The sequence below is a fragment of the Hipposideros armiger genome, unplaced genomic scaffold (assembly GCF_001890085.2).
Source record: "Hipposideros armiger isolate ML-2016 unplaced genomic scaffold, ASM189008v1 scaffold_26, whole genome shotgun sequence".
In the NCBI taxonomy this organism is placed as follows: domain Eukaryota; kingdom Metazoa; phylum Chordata; class Mammalia; order Chiroptera; family Hipposideridae; genus Hipposideros; species Hipposideros armiger.
The window spans coordinates 1461349-1474004 of NW_017731376.1; the positions used below are offsets into that span (position 1 = coordinate 1461349).

Sequence of the window (12656 nt, forward strand, 5' to 3'; positions counted from 1 at the left end):
GTGGCTTCACAAAAGATAAAGCTCAATGAAAATTCACTTGTCTTTTATTTTTCTGTCTCCTAAAACAGGACACGCCTGGGTTCATTGTGAACCGCCTGCTGGTGCCATACCTCATGGAAGCAGTCCGGCTGTATGAGCGAGGTAGCTGCCTTGAGCCAGGAGGGAGGGGGCGGCAGGCCTCGGCGCTCTCTGGGAGTCCGTGCAGGGGCTGCAGGCGGAGTGGGCTGTGTAGAGCAGGGAAGGAGCTTCCGTTCAGCTTCCATTCAGCGGTGCGAACCCGCCCCTGGCTCTGGGACCCTCCACTGCATTCCCAGCCAGAGCAGTCACACGGCCAGGCCAGGTTTATATCCTGGATCTCTGCTTTTGGTTAAATGGTTTATTGCTTAAAATAATAACACTAATAATGTAAAAGTCACTGGGCTAGGTAACCTTCGAAGTTCCTTAAGGTTCTAAAATTGTGACTGTGGTAGGTGATGAGAAATAAGAAGGCTGAAGGGTGCTGAGGACCCTTTGTAGCAGCCTTGTCCGGCCTGAACGATGATGCCATGATGCATGTTTTTTGTGTGTTTTTTGTTGTTTTAACCTTAAGAGAGTGGTCTGAAAATGTCTCCTCAATGAATACTTGTTAATAGAAATATAAGACTTGGGACCTGGTCCAGGTTATAGCATGTCATGTATCCTCCTGCCTGCTTTCCCCACCACATTTCTGGAAAGGTAACAATCATGTCTGCTTCAAAGGCAAATAGGCCTTAATAAGACTGGATAAAAAGCAAGTGTAATTGTTTTCAATTACTTCGCAAATGCTTGCTCCTGAGAATGTCATTTTTAAAACCAAACGTTTATACCAGCTCTTCCAGAGAGATGAAAGCACGTTTGCTTCCTCAAAATCTGCTTTAAATATGAAAACTTTTCTCTGATTCATGGAAGCATTTGCCTCACTTTTGCTCCAAGATCAAACCAACACTTCTGTGTTTATCTATCAACAGTTATGCCTAATTACACCTCAAAGAAAGCGGGAAGTGTTTTGCCCTGCCTTGAAAGGCAGGGTTGGGTTTTTTATTGTAATGTGGTAGAATATAGCATGTGGGTGATCCACCTCCTAATGGTATTTTTCTCACTGGAACATACTGTCACTCTGATATATTTTCAAATGTACCATGTACCTGATTGTAAGTTGAAGCCATTTTCTTGTCTTCTGTCCCCTCCCACCAACAACGGTCCCTTTCTGAATAGATGGATTCCTTTTGACCCTCATCATCAGTAGTCTCCTGGGAGGTGACGCTGGATGGGGGATCTGACCCCACAGGGGAGGTGCTCTTAGTTTGCCTTTGGTGCTGTCCTCAGCACCTTGTCATTGCTGTCCTTTTGCCTCTTTCCCCACAGCCTCCTTGGGGCCTGCAAGCCAGAGCACGTGCTTTGGAGGACCTGGGTGTCATGTTTGGGGTGGGTGCCTTCTCCCAGCAAGTCACACTACGGTCTGGACTCCTTATGACACACCTCAGGCTTCTTACCACGTTCCTCCTGCCACCCCAAGGTCCTGCCCTCTTTCACCAACACAGAGGGGTGCTTAGATGCACACCTGCCACCCTGTCTCCCTTTGCCTGCACTTGAGTGGCTGGCTGCCCCGCACCCAGTCTGCTTTGAAACCTGAAGCCAGTTTGAATCATCCCTTTCTTGTCTGCCACATGTGCTCATTTGTCACTTTTGGTTCCCCTGTGTCAGGCCAGCCACCCCTGTGCCAGTCAGCCTGTCTCAGTGAGGCTTCCTCAGGCAGCGAAGGAATTCACGTTACCTCATGTCTCTTCCAGACTGCCACGTTGTCCTGAAGGGTGAGGAGGCAGTGCGTGCTATGTCTGCCCCCACACAGCTGGGGGAGCCCTGCGTCCAGCAGCAGGGTCGTTTGGTGAAGACACTCTGACTGATCAGCCTAGCCTTTTCTGAACTCATTTGAGGATAACTCTGTACAACACTGTCTTGGTCAGCCTATTCTGGGGCTGCTACAACAAAAGTACCACAGAGTGACGGGGTGGCTTATGTAACAGAAGTTTACATGTCACAGCTCTGGAGGCTGGAAGTCCAAGGTCAGGGTGCCAGCACAGCTGGGTTCTGGGATCTGGGTTCTCTTCCAGTTGCAGGCTGCCGTCTTCGCATGTTCTCACGTGGCTTAGCGCAGAGAAGAAACAAGCTCTTCCGTGACTCTTACAAGGCCTCTCATCCCATTCATGGGGCTCCACTCATGACTTATCTAACCCTAATCACCTCCCAAGGCCCCACCTCCTCATGCCATTGCATTGCACAAGTCAGGGTTTCAACACATGAATCTGTACACAAACTTTCAGTCCCTAACAAACACTGCTGATACACCTGCAGTGTGAGTTCTCCCTGCAGCCAGGCTGGTAGGATGCTGCTTTGAGTGGTGGAGGCTCATCAGGACAATGTGTGGGGCGTTAGAGCACAGTCTTCCTGGTCATTATCCACGCAGGCCTCCTGGGCAGCCGAATGGTGTGCAGAACATCACAGGCCACCGCCGGAGCTTCGCGACCACTCCCCATGGTACCTCGTGGCACTTCACCGCACCGCACCTCTGCGGTCTGATGCTCTGGGCCTCGTGGCTTCTGTGTTGGCCCTTCTTTCCCAGTGTCCTTCAGCCTCTGTCCTCACTCTGTTGCTCTCATTCACTCCCACTCTAATTAAGGCGTGATTGGTGCCTGGTCACCCTCATCCCTGTGGGTCAGAGCTCGCTCCAGACCTTTGAGCAGGCTGGTGCCCAGGCACAGACCGCTGCCCCCATCAGACGCCACTTTTGACAGGTCATAGTTAGCTCTGGCAAGGTGATGGGGCCACATGGTTAGCTTTCTAAGGTGACACTTTGGGAGTGCCATGAGCCTGACCCCCAGTCCTGGTGTGACATCCTGCTCACACTCACTCCCCTGCTGGAGACATATTCAGTGGTTCTGTTGTCACCTACCAAATACAGTCCTTGCCAGAGGACTTCCTTTTTCTTTGCCCTCTGCCCCTGCTGTCATCACCACATACCTTACCCTCACCTTTCTCACAAGGAGTGTCCCTCTGGAGTGTCCCCAGAGCTGCCATCTATGTTATCATAGCTCTCTTTACACTTTGGCTCTCCCTTGGGCAGCTGCCAGCCTCTTTCCTGAGGCATGGCTGGTGTCTTCACCTGTACTCTTTTCTCGGGCAGTTTCCAGGTCCTCACCTTCATACCCCACAAAGTGCCTGTATAGGACAGGCACTGAGGCTGCTCTCGCAAAATAAAGGAATAGTGGCTGCTGTGATGCTGGTTGTTGATGCCAAGAATGGCTGGAAGGTGGTGCTGATGAGCCAGCAGAACAAACCGGGGGCCAGGCCTAGGTTCCCAGGCTGCAGAGGACCTGGGAGTTCACTGAGGAAGCTTTTCCTTGTGTTTGGAGTTAAGGGCTCTCAACTGGGGAGGAGGGACCCATGAACCTCCTAAGGTGTGTACATACGTTTCTTTGTGTGTACGTATATTTCTTTGGAAAGGGTGTCAGATTCTCAGTGAAGTGTTTTGACCATAACGAAGGTTAAGAATTATTGGTCTAATACATGATACACTTAACACCCACTTGGCACACCAGTCTGTGTATGTGTATTTTATTTCTCTTTTCTTTTTGCCTCTTTGGCTCTGTGTTACTCAGAGTTGTGCTGACTTTGTAAAACTCTTTACATTTTTTTAATGATATGCTGTGTTTTCATATTTTTTGAAACAAAATAGTCAAGTGAATGAATCTTTGAATCTGGAATTACAGTTTTGCTTCTAGGGTTCATTGCCTGTCCTTGAATATAGGTTTGATTAAATGGCTTTAGGTAAGTTGGAACCATTATGCTATGAGATGTCTGTCCCCAGGGACAGAAATGTCAGGTTATGACCAGTAATCTTCGAGAAAGATCAAGTCAAGAGGATGGCAGAATCCTGACAGACAGTTGCTAGTTTATATGCATGGAGCGGGCGGGGCTGCTTTGATGCAGTGACACCTGAGCAGAGGCCTGCAGATGTCTGAGGACATTGGACACCAGGCATAGTGAACAGCTCGAGCTGAGCCAGAGGAGTGTGTTAGGCTGTCATTCCAGTATTCCAGGTCTGATACCACAGAAGCCTCAGGGCTTAATGAAATCCTCTGAGCAGAATTCACTTATCAGCTGCCATGTTCTTTCTTATCCCTGCCTTTGCACACGCTGTTCCCTCTGCCTGAAATGCCCTTCCCTGTCCCCCCTTCCCTCTGGATTCTCCTCAGGACAGTCAAGATCTGGGCCTGAGTGGTGGTTTTGGTGAAGTCATGGCAGTGTTACTCTCTATCTTTGCCCACCCAGAGCTGCGTGAATGTTCATGAATCTTCAGCGCTTGTTATAATGAAAATGTGGGTTTATACATCTGAGTCCTCCCATTGTACCATGAATACTCAAGTGCTTGTCTTATTTTTCTTTGTCTCATTCTAAGTCTCTGCTGCCTGGTACATAGCAGATAAAAATATAGGTTGACTGAATGAATGAGGCCACCTGAGAAGGCTAATGTATATGATCATTTTTGCTCCCCTTGCTTTCTTATGGCCTGAAATGCAAATCATGATTCTCAGGATCCTCTGGCTGATCGATAGTGGAGTATCAATAATGTAACCCATAAGAAATAATTGACTGGTATTTTAATCACCTTGAACTGCCTGGAAATCCTTTGACATTAGTTTGGTATTTAATATGCCTTTTAAAAACACAGTCTTTATAGACATTTAAGTAGTTCCTCATGCCTAAAAATCTGAAATATTTAGGTACGAAATGTTCTTTGAGTATGTTATCATTTTTTCTTTTACTTACTTTTGTTATAATTGGCCATTGCTTCATGCTTTGGAACAAAATTGGGGATAGCCACTTGTAGGAGACTTATCCTGTTCCTGATTTTGGAGAAAGGAGACAGATCATTCTCCCTAAAGACCCCTTAGGCCCAAGGACAATATGTTAAGGATAAAATTCCAAGGAAAAAGCTTATTGGCCCTCGTCTTAGGCTATTCAACACATTTCCAGACTTGCACGACAATTCTAAATCAGGTTTAGGCTTTTCTTTGAACATTATCTTGACTAAAGTTTTTATGCGAATGTGATTCTAGAGGAATATTCATTACTTGTAAAACCAAGAAGGCTGAAAAAGAAAAATATATATACAGTATATACAGAAACAAACTTAAACTTCTTTTCTTTTTTTTTTTTTTAATTGGGGAATTGGGATGAGAACAGTGCTGGGGAATTGGGGGAAGGGGAACAGACAAGTTGCTGTCATTTTGTTCTTCAGTCTAGTTGTGGAGGACGTTGCTTCACTGGCCCAAGTTGGCACCATCATTGCGCTCTTCCCGGGCGAGGCAGATCAGTCACCGGCTTTTGGATGGCCGCTCACTGCGGCTGCTGGCCACTCACGCTGGCTGCTGGCTGGTAGCCCATGGCAACCCACTGCCACAGGGGCTGCAGCCTACGCTGTCGCCGGCGACTCACAGTGGCCCAGCTCCAGGTTGAGCTGTTGTTCAGCATCTTAGCTGTAGAGGGCAGTGTCACTGGCCCTCATATGTGGGATCCGAACTGGGGGCCCTCTGGCGTCCCAAGCCAGTTCTTAACCATCACACCACTCGGCCAGCCCTCTTTTCTTTTTTTTTAAAGTCCATTTATCAATCAAAAATCTGCTCTAGTTTTAAATGATATTTTAGTAAATTATTCCAGCGTTGGAAAATCCCAGCCCATCAGAAAGTAATGAATGTTTCCAGGCCACTGGGGCCTTCTCTCTGCATTATAACGAGGTAGCAATGCTCTAGAATTCACCTCACAGAGTAGCTTGGCAGCCGGCCGAGTAGCTCAGTTGGTTGTGAGCGTGAGCTCTGAGCAACAGGGTCGCTGGTTCAATTCCCACATGGGCTGGTGAGCTGTGCCCGTGCTGTACTGCCGCTGGGCTGCCGGCAGGTGGCAGGATGGCTCAGCTCGGGAGAGCACGTGCTCCTAACAACAAGGTTGCGGGTTTGACTCCTGCATGGGATGGTGGGCTGTGCCCACCCACAACTAAGATTGAACAAGGCACCTAGAGCTGAGCAGCCGTGAGCTGCCAACGGACAGTCGGATGGCGGCTGGACTTGGAGCTGAGCTAGCTGCGCACTCCACAGCTGGGACTAAAGGACAGCAGCTTGGCTGTTCTCCTTCCCCAATTCCCCAGCAATGTTCCTCTTCCCCAATTCCCCAGTAGAATCTTGAAAAAGGGAAAAAAAGAATAGCTTGGTGGAATAGTTTTGAAAATCTTGAGACCTATTTGGCATGTACCTTGGAGACAAAAATCTTACCTAAGCTTGAAATTCTGACTCCGGGTGCGTTTTGAATGTGCAAATATGTAAAACTCTAGTAACACTGGAACTAATGGCATGACAAGGAGAATTGTGGGAAAGATGGTGGTGACTCAGGGCTGCCCTCTTTTTCTTAGGTGATGCGTCCAAGGAAGACATCGACATAGCTATGAAATTGGGAGCTGGATACCCTATGGGGCCATTTGAGCTTCTCGATTATGTTGGGCTGGATACTACGAAGTTCATCATGGATGGTAGGAATTGGAATTCTGTTGTCTTTCTCTAATTGAGTTAAGGTAGTCTCTCTCAACTGCGAATTATAATGCCAATTTAAAACAGAAATTATAATGGGTCTTAGTAGACCTTCCAAAGTCCTGACCCTACCAGCTTAAAGATTAGAGTTAATATTGGGTCACTGGGAAAATCATGACGTATTTTTCTATGTTTTTCAATGCAAAAATGCGTCATGACTTTCCCGACGACCCAGTAGATGGTAGGAGAAGGAAAAATGTGACTGCCTAGTGTGTCCTCACAGGGTAACTTTTTTTTTTTTAGTTTTCATTTTGAAATAATTGTAAATTGACAGGCAGTTTCAAATATAAAACAGGTCCTATTTACCCCTTTTCCCAGTATCACCCAATGGTTCCATCTTACATAACCACAGTACAATATGAAAACCAGGAAATGGACATTGATACATTGTGTCATTCTCTCACATACTCTGATTTGTGTAACCTCCACTGCAATCAAGATATACAACCATTTTTTAAAATGTGTCCATTTTACCATAGTGGCTTTGAAGTAAAAGTAATGATTAGTATTGGACTGCTGAAGTTGAATGTAGCTCATAATACCGCATTTCACAAAGAATACTTAGGTATTTGGGAGGAACAGGGAGGGTTCTACTTGAAGCATGAACTTTGGGATTTTAAGAGGATGCAAAATACCAGTGGCAGCAAATTCAGATTGTTGATGTGTTCTGAACATTGTGTCGATGAGGGTCCAGCTGCAGATAAACCCCTGATTTCAGGAAGACTTTGGATAAACAGGATGGATGTGGGGGTGGGGGAGCACGTGCTGCCTGCTTTAGGGCCCCTGGGGCTGCACCTGCTCAGCCTTCCTCTGTCTCTGCGAGTTGGCCCTAGGGGCACCACGCCTGAGGGGCTCCCCCATTAGGAATAGGGACCATTCTCCCATGCTCTGCTCTAGACTTGTCCTGGGAATGCCAAGATATAAAAATAAAGCCAGCACGTCCTCCTAAGCCCTTTTCTCTCCTCTCAATAGGGTGGCATGAGTTAGATGCACAGAACCCCTTGTTTCAGCCCAGCCCAACCATGAATAAGCTGGTGGCAGAGAAGAAGCTTGGCAAGAAGACTGGGGAAGGATTTTACAAGTACAAATGATGCACAGCTTCTCTGGCTCCGGGAAGCAAACTGTAAGCTTGTACCAGCAGCTGCCCAAGTGCCCGCGGGAATGCTCTCGGGTCAGACGTTCCCTCACACAGCACAGTCTGTATGATTGTAATCTGAAGTAATGATTTACACATAGTAGAGTCCTCCATTGAGAACTGATTCCCTTTTGTAGTCTGTGCAGTTCTGCGTATTACTATTTTTTTTTTTTAGCTGAGCCATCCTGCCACCTGTTGGCAGCTCAGCGGCTGCTCAGCTCAGGCCGGGACTCGAACTGCTGTTGCTCAGAGCTCAAACTCTTGAGCGAGCTCTTAACCAACTGAGCCACTCAGCCGGCCCCGTTCTGCGTATTTTCTAAAAAGCTTTATACCCTTGGTGCCTTGGAGCAAACATGTCTTTTGAACCTTGCCATTTTTGTAAAGCGTTGCCTGAATTTAGTCACTTGTAGAAGGGAAGGCACTTTCTCCGAGAGCAGGCTGTGAGTCATCACGGCCACACGGGAGGGTGTGAGCCTTCGACACGTCGATGGTGTGTGGGTGACGTACAGTTGGGAGCAGGACTGCATCGCGCCTTAGGAGAACATTTGCTCCCTGCAGCTCCAAGCCTTACCCTCCATCCTGGACGTGATACCAGTGTCGTGTCTGTATTCAGCTCACCTTCAAGATGCTGCTGCTGGCTGGTGGGTCTATATCCCCATGTTTTTGGCTCCCAGGAAGAGGTTTCACTCACATCTGAAATCTGAATGATTATTGTCTGTCTCTCTTTTTTTTTTCATGAGAAATCATTACTGCAAATTGCCTATAAATTGACCCTAATTAAAATGCAATCTTTTAATCTGTGAAAATTTGAATTGAAATAAACATGTTTAATTTAAAATGATAATATGCTTAAATGCTTACCAAAAGTAAAGGTTGAGAACTTAGGCCAAAACTATGTCCCATAATCTTTAGCCCGTTTCTGCTTTTTTAAGTGCAGCAGCGGGGAAGGCATGGCAGGAGGTGTTCATGTGTGACCTGCCTGCAGCTGTCGCTCAGACTTCTTACCAGTAAAGCAATACTAAGGGCACAGAAAACAATTTGGGGGAACATCTGTTTCTTCTTTGCCAACAAAGAGAAATAGTGTAACATAAGCTTCTTTTAATCATTGGCTTGAGAAAGTTTCTTCCAGGATAGAATTTTGAGGCTGGAAAGACTCAGAAACCCAGAGGGCCCAATGGACTCATTAACAAAGACCTGAAGTTATGTGCCAAAGGTTACCAGAAATTTTGTAGGAGAGCCAGGATTAGAACTAGATTTTGATGATAAAATTAAATACAAAATGGCAAATGTGAACATCTCAAATGCAAACTTTCAAACAGGACTGTCCCCAAAATGGACATCCTTGTTTGGGGTCCTAGGCTGTAGTTCTGATGGTCAAGAGACTTCCCCCCTACCCTCACTCCATTTCATGATTGATGAAAGGGAGCTTATTAATTGTTTTTTACTTGAATCTAACTATAGCATACTAGGAAAATCAATAACATTTCCACCACACATAGAACCTGCTTTAGGAAACTTTTAGGTTATTCTTATAAAACATTTCCTAACGAAATAAAGGAAGCACCTGTGATGCCACCACCATCTCCATTACTAAAGGTTACCCTTGTGGTCTGAAGCCCTGCTCGCCCTTGGCTGGCTCTTGACCTCTGACGGGAGCCCTGGGCTTAGGAAGGGCCTTGTTTCCTTGTTGCTGACTGGAGTGCCCATAGGACATGGAAATAGCAGGGCTCTAGCCCCTGAATTCCAGGAAACAGGGAACTCAGCGATGTGGCCACCAGCCTGCCAGGATATAAGGGTAGGGAGCGCAGCCATCTTTTTCTGGCTGAGGTTTTAAAATGCACTTTTAGCCTACCAGCAAGTCAAAAGGCCTGGCCTCTGAACATTCTTTTATTATTTTCAAAGAAATTTTTCCCTGCATCATGTTTGGGACCAGGAAGGAATTTCAACTTACAAGGGTCGAGAGTGCATCCTCAGTACTCCATGCCTCCTCTTTCTTGGAGCATCCGCTGCTTCCCACCAGGAGCTGGTTGGGAGAAGGAAGGCCTCAGCAGTCAGGTCCTCTGCTTTCAGATAAGGCTAGCTCCAGCTGTTTGTTGTCCTGCTTTGCAGGCGGCCTCAGCAAGATCCCCAGGGTTTCGGTTGGCCCCCACTGTGCTGGCAGCACTTTGTCCTAGTGGAGCTTGTGGGAGCCTTACTGCACTGCTGCGGCTTCTCACCTCTCCGAACTCACCTCCCAGCAGCCACCGGGACCTTTCATCAGATCTTAGAAGTAATTTACCAGATTTTTTTAGGTCCAGAGGATACTTTTCTCCCCACTCCTCTCCTGTAATCCCTTCTTAGTGATATTTATATTCCTATAATAGAAATGAAAATTTGAAATTAAAAAGAAAACCACAGGGCCGGCTGAGTGGCTCGTTGGTTAAGAGTTGGCTTGGGACGCCAGCTCTGAGCAGCAGGGCCCCAGTTCGGATCCCACATAAGGGCCAGTGACACTGCCCTCTACAGCTAAGATGCTGAACAACAGCTCAACCTGGAGCTGGGCTGTCGTGTCACCGGCGACAGCGTAGGTTGCAGCCCCTGCTGCAGTGGGCTGGCATGAGCTACCGTGAGTGGCTGGCTGGCAGCCAGTGTGAGCGACTGGCAGCCAGTGTGTGCTGCTGTGAGCCGCCATGAGGGGCTGTCCAATGGCTGGCAAGTGACTGCCTCACCCAGGAAGAGCGCAATGATCATAATACCATCATGGGCCAGCGAAGTGATGTCCTCCACAACTAGACAGAAGATCAAAAGGACAGCAACTTGTCTGTTCCCCTTCCCCAATTCCCCAACGCTGTTCCCCTCCCCAATTCCCCAATAAAATCTTTATAAAAAACAAACAAAAAAAAAGAAATGCAATTTTCTGGGCCCATTCCAGAACTGAATTTTGAGCTCAGGAATCAGTATTTAAAAAAAAAAAAAGAAAGAAAAGAAAACCATATAATTGATTAAATGGCTTGTTGAAAAAGATTAAGTGAGCCTCTGAGCATAGCCATTACCCAGACTTCAATTATATTTAGCAAGATGGCATTCTCTGAAGAATAGTTTTAATGCTTCTGAAGATGTCTTTGTAAAATAAAAATTGTGGCCTTTGAACATCCATAAGATTCACTGTTAATTACAGTTTCTCGGGAGGAAATGGTTGGCTAGTTTCTTTTGACATCAATTGTAAGGTATAGTTCCAGTTTGGCATGCAGCTTAAGGTGGCACTAGATCTTGGAAATGAGAGACTACAGTGTAAAATCAGGTGATACAAAATGATTCCCCACGGGGTGCTGTTATATAGTAAGTTTTCTGACTTTAACATGTCAGCTTTCAGAGACTCATTTGAGACTCAACCATTAAGGGACAGAGAGGGTAGAACTAATATGTTAGTCCCAGTTTATACAGCATCTGCTAATTATGCTCTCGTGATTTGCAGTTATACTTTTCACACATTTGAAAAAAGCTTTTGTGTTGTCCCACTTTGATTTTAATCCCTTTAATATTTTAACCTAAGTAACCAATTAAGTTTACCAAAAATACAAGGTGTGGCTGTAATTTTGTGGGACTAATTTTATTGTACACAGCCATTGATGGTACATAAATAGTAAACTAAAAAAAATGCTTTAAACAATGTGCTTTTAATCCATTTGGTTGTGTAAATTCTATTTTTAAAATGAGTCTCAATATTTCATAATCCCAGTTTTTATTTCTATGGCAGAACTAGATTTAACTCCTGAAAGACAAATATTCCATCACTGATACTAATTCTATTCAATGTTTTATTTAAAATCACCAGCTGTAGCTGTTGCAGAATTAACCAGAATAACTGATTAATACTGTGGACTTTGGGATTAAAGAGACTTGGGTTCTAGTGCTCACCTGCATTCTCTTTACCTGTGTACACGGGGGTGAGGGTGGGGGTTTCCAAACGTCTCTGGGCAAAATAATGGACCCTATCCCCAGGATTGTTGAAGACCAAACCAGATGATGGCTATCTCTTGTGTTGAGTGCACTGCCTATCATCAGAGGCTAATTGTGACCACCTCCCTCACCTTTACCCAATTTGGAAGGAAGCCACAGTTCCTTCACAACCTACAGGCTTACGGAGAGCCTGAACATGCTACACCTGGGGGGAGTGGCTGGAGACTGGGAACAGGTCTAAGAGTCTTAGAAGCGAGGCTGTGTGGCCAGCTGGATAAAAAGGTAAGTGCTGGATGGAGCTCCGCACTCCACCCCTCAGCTGCTCCACATCTTTCCAAGCCTTCGGGGATGTGCTGGTCAGGGCTTCTCAGGAGGGAAAAATAGGAAAACGTTCCAGTGAGCTGGAAGAGGTGGCTGTCTCAGGTGAGTGATGTTTTATGTGTGGGCAGTAGCCTGTGGATGATGTAAGACCCCAGAAAAAAGCAATAGGAGAGAAGGTCCTAAGATCCTCATAATGTGGTATTTAGGGACGTGGTGGTAGTATATGAACAAAAGAAAAAGTAAACTTCACCTGATCTTAATGTAGTTTGTCAAGGCAGAGCCCCCTTGCACAGCAGTGATGATGCCAGCCTTCAAGATCCGGTGTCTGAACGTGGGTGTCCAAGGCTCAGTGACACACCTCAGCCTCCTTTTTGTAGATGCACTTACTGGGATATTCCAGCAGGAAAATGTCGTCAGTCCTTAGGCAAGGAGGTACTAGAAGGGACAACCTCCTGGAATAAGAACTCTGCCTCCTGCTACCTCTTCACAAACAGCCACTTGACTCCACCAGGTTTAGAAGAGAGAACGGAGAAGCCTCCAAAAGCAGTAATGGGAGGAAGACATGTTTGAACTGAGGTTTCTGTTTGGGGAACTTTGAAGGGCTG

At 46.3% G+C, this 12656-nt stretch overlaps 1 protein-coding gene across 1 annotated transcript in view; it reads left to right on the forward strand.

The window, feature by feature from the left end:
- HADH (hydroxyacyl-CoA dehydrogenase) overlaps positions 1 to 8635 on the forward strand; it is a 43932-nt gene extending 35297 nt beyond the window's left edge. Inside the window, exons 6-9 of the mRNA XM_019636019.1 lie at positions 69 to 141; positions 6482 to 6598; positions 7629 to 7779; positions 8350 to 8635. Coding sequence (XP_019491564.1) covers positions 69 to 141; positions 6482 to 6598; positions 7629 to 7747 — 309 coding nt within the window. The 3' untranslated portion in view covers positions 7748 to 7779; positions 8350 to 8635. The remainder of the gene's footprint in view (positions 1 to 68; positions 142 to 6481; positions 6599 to 7628; positions 7780 to 8349) is intronic.
- The last annotated feature ends 4021 nt before the right edge of the window (positions 8636 to 12656 follow it).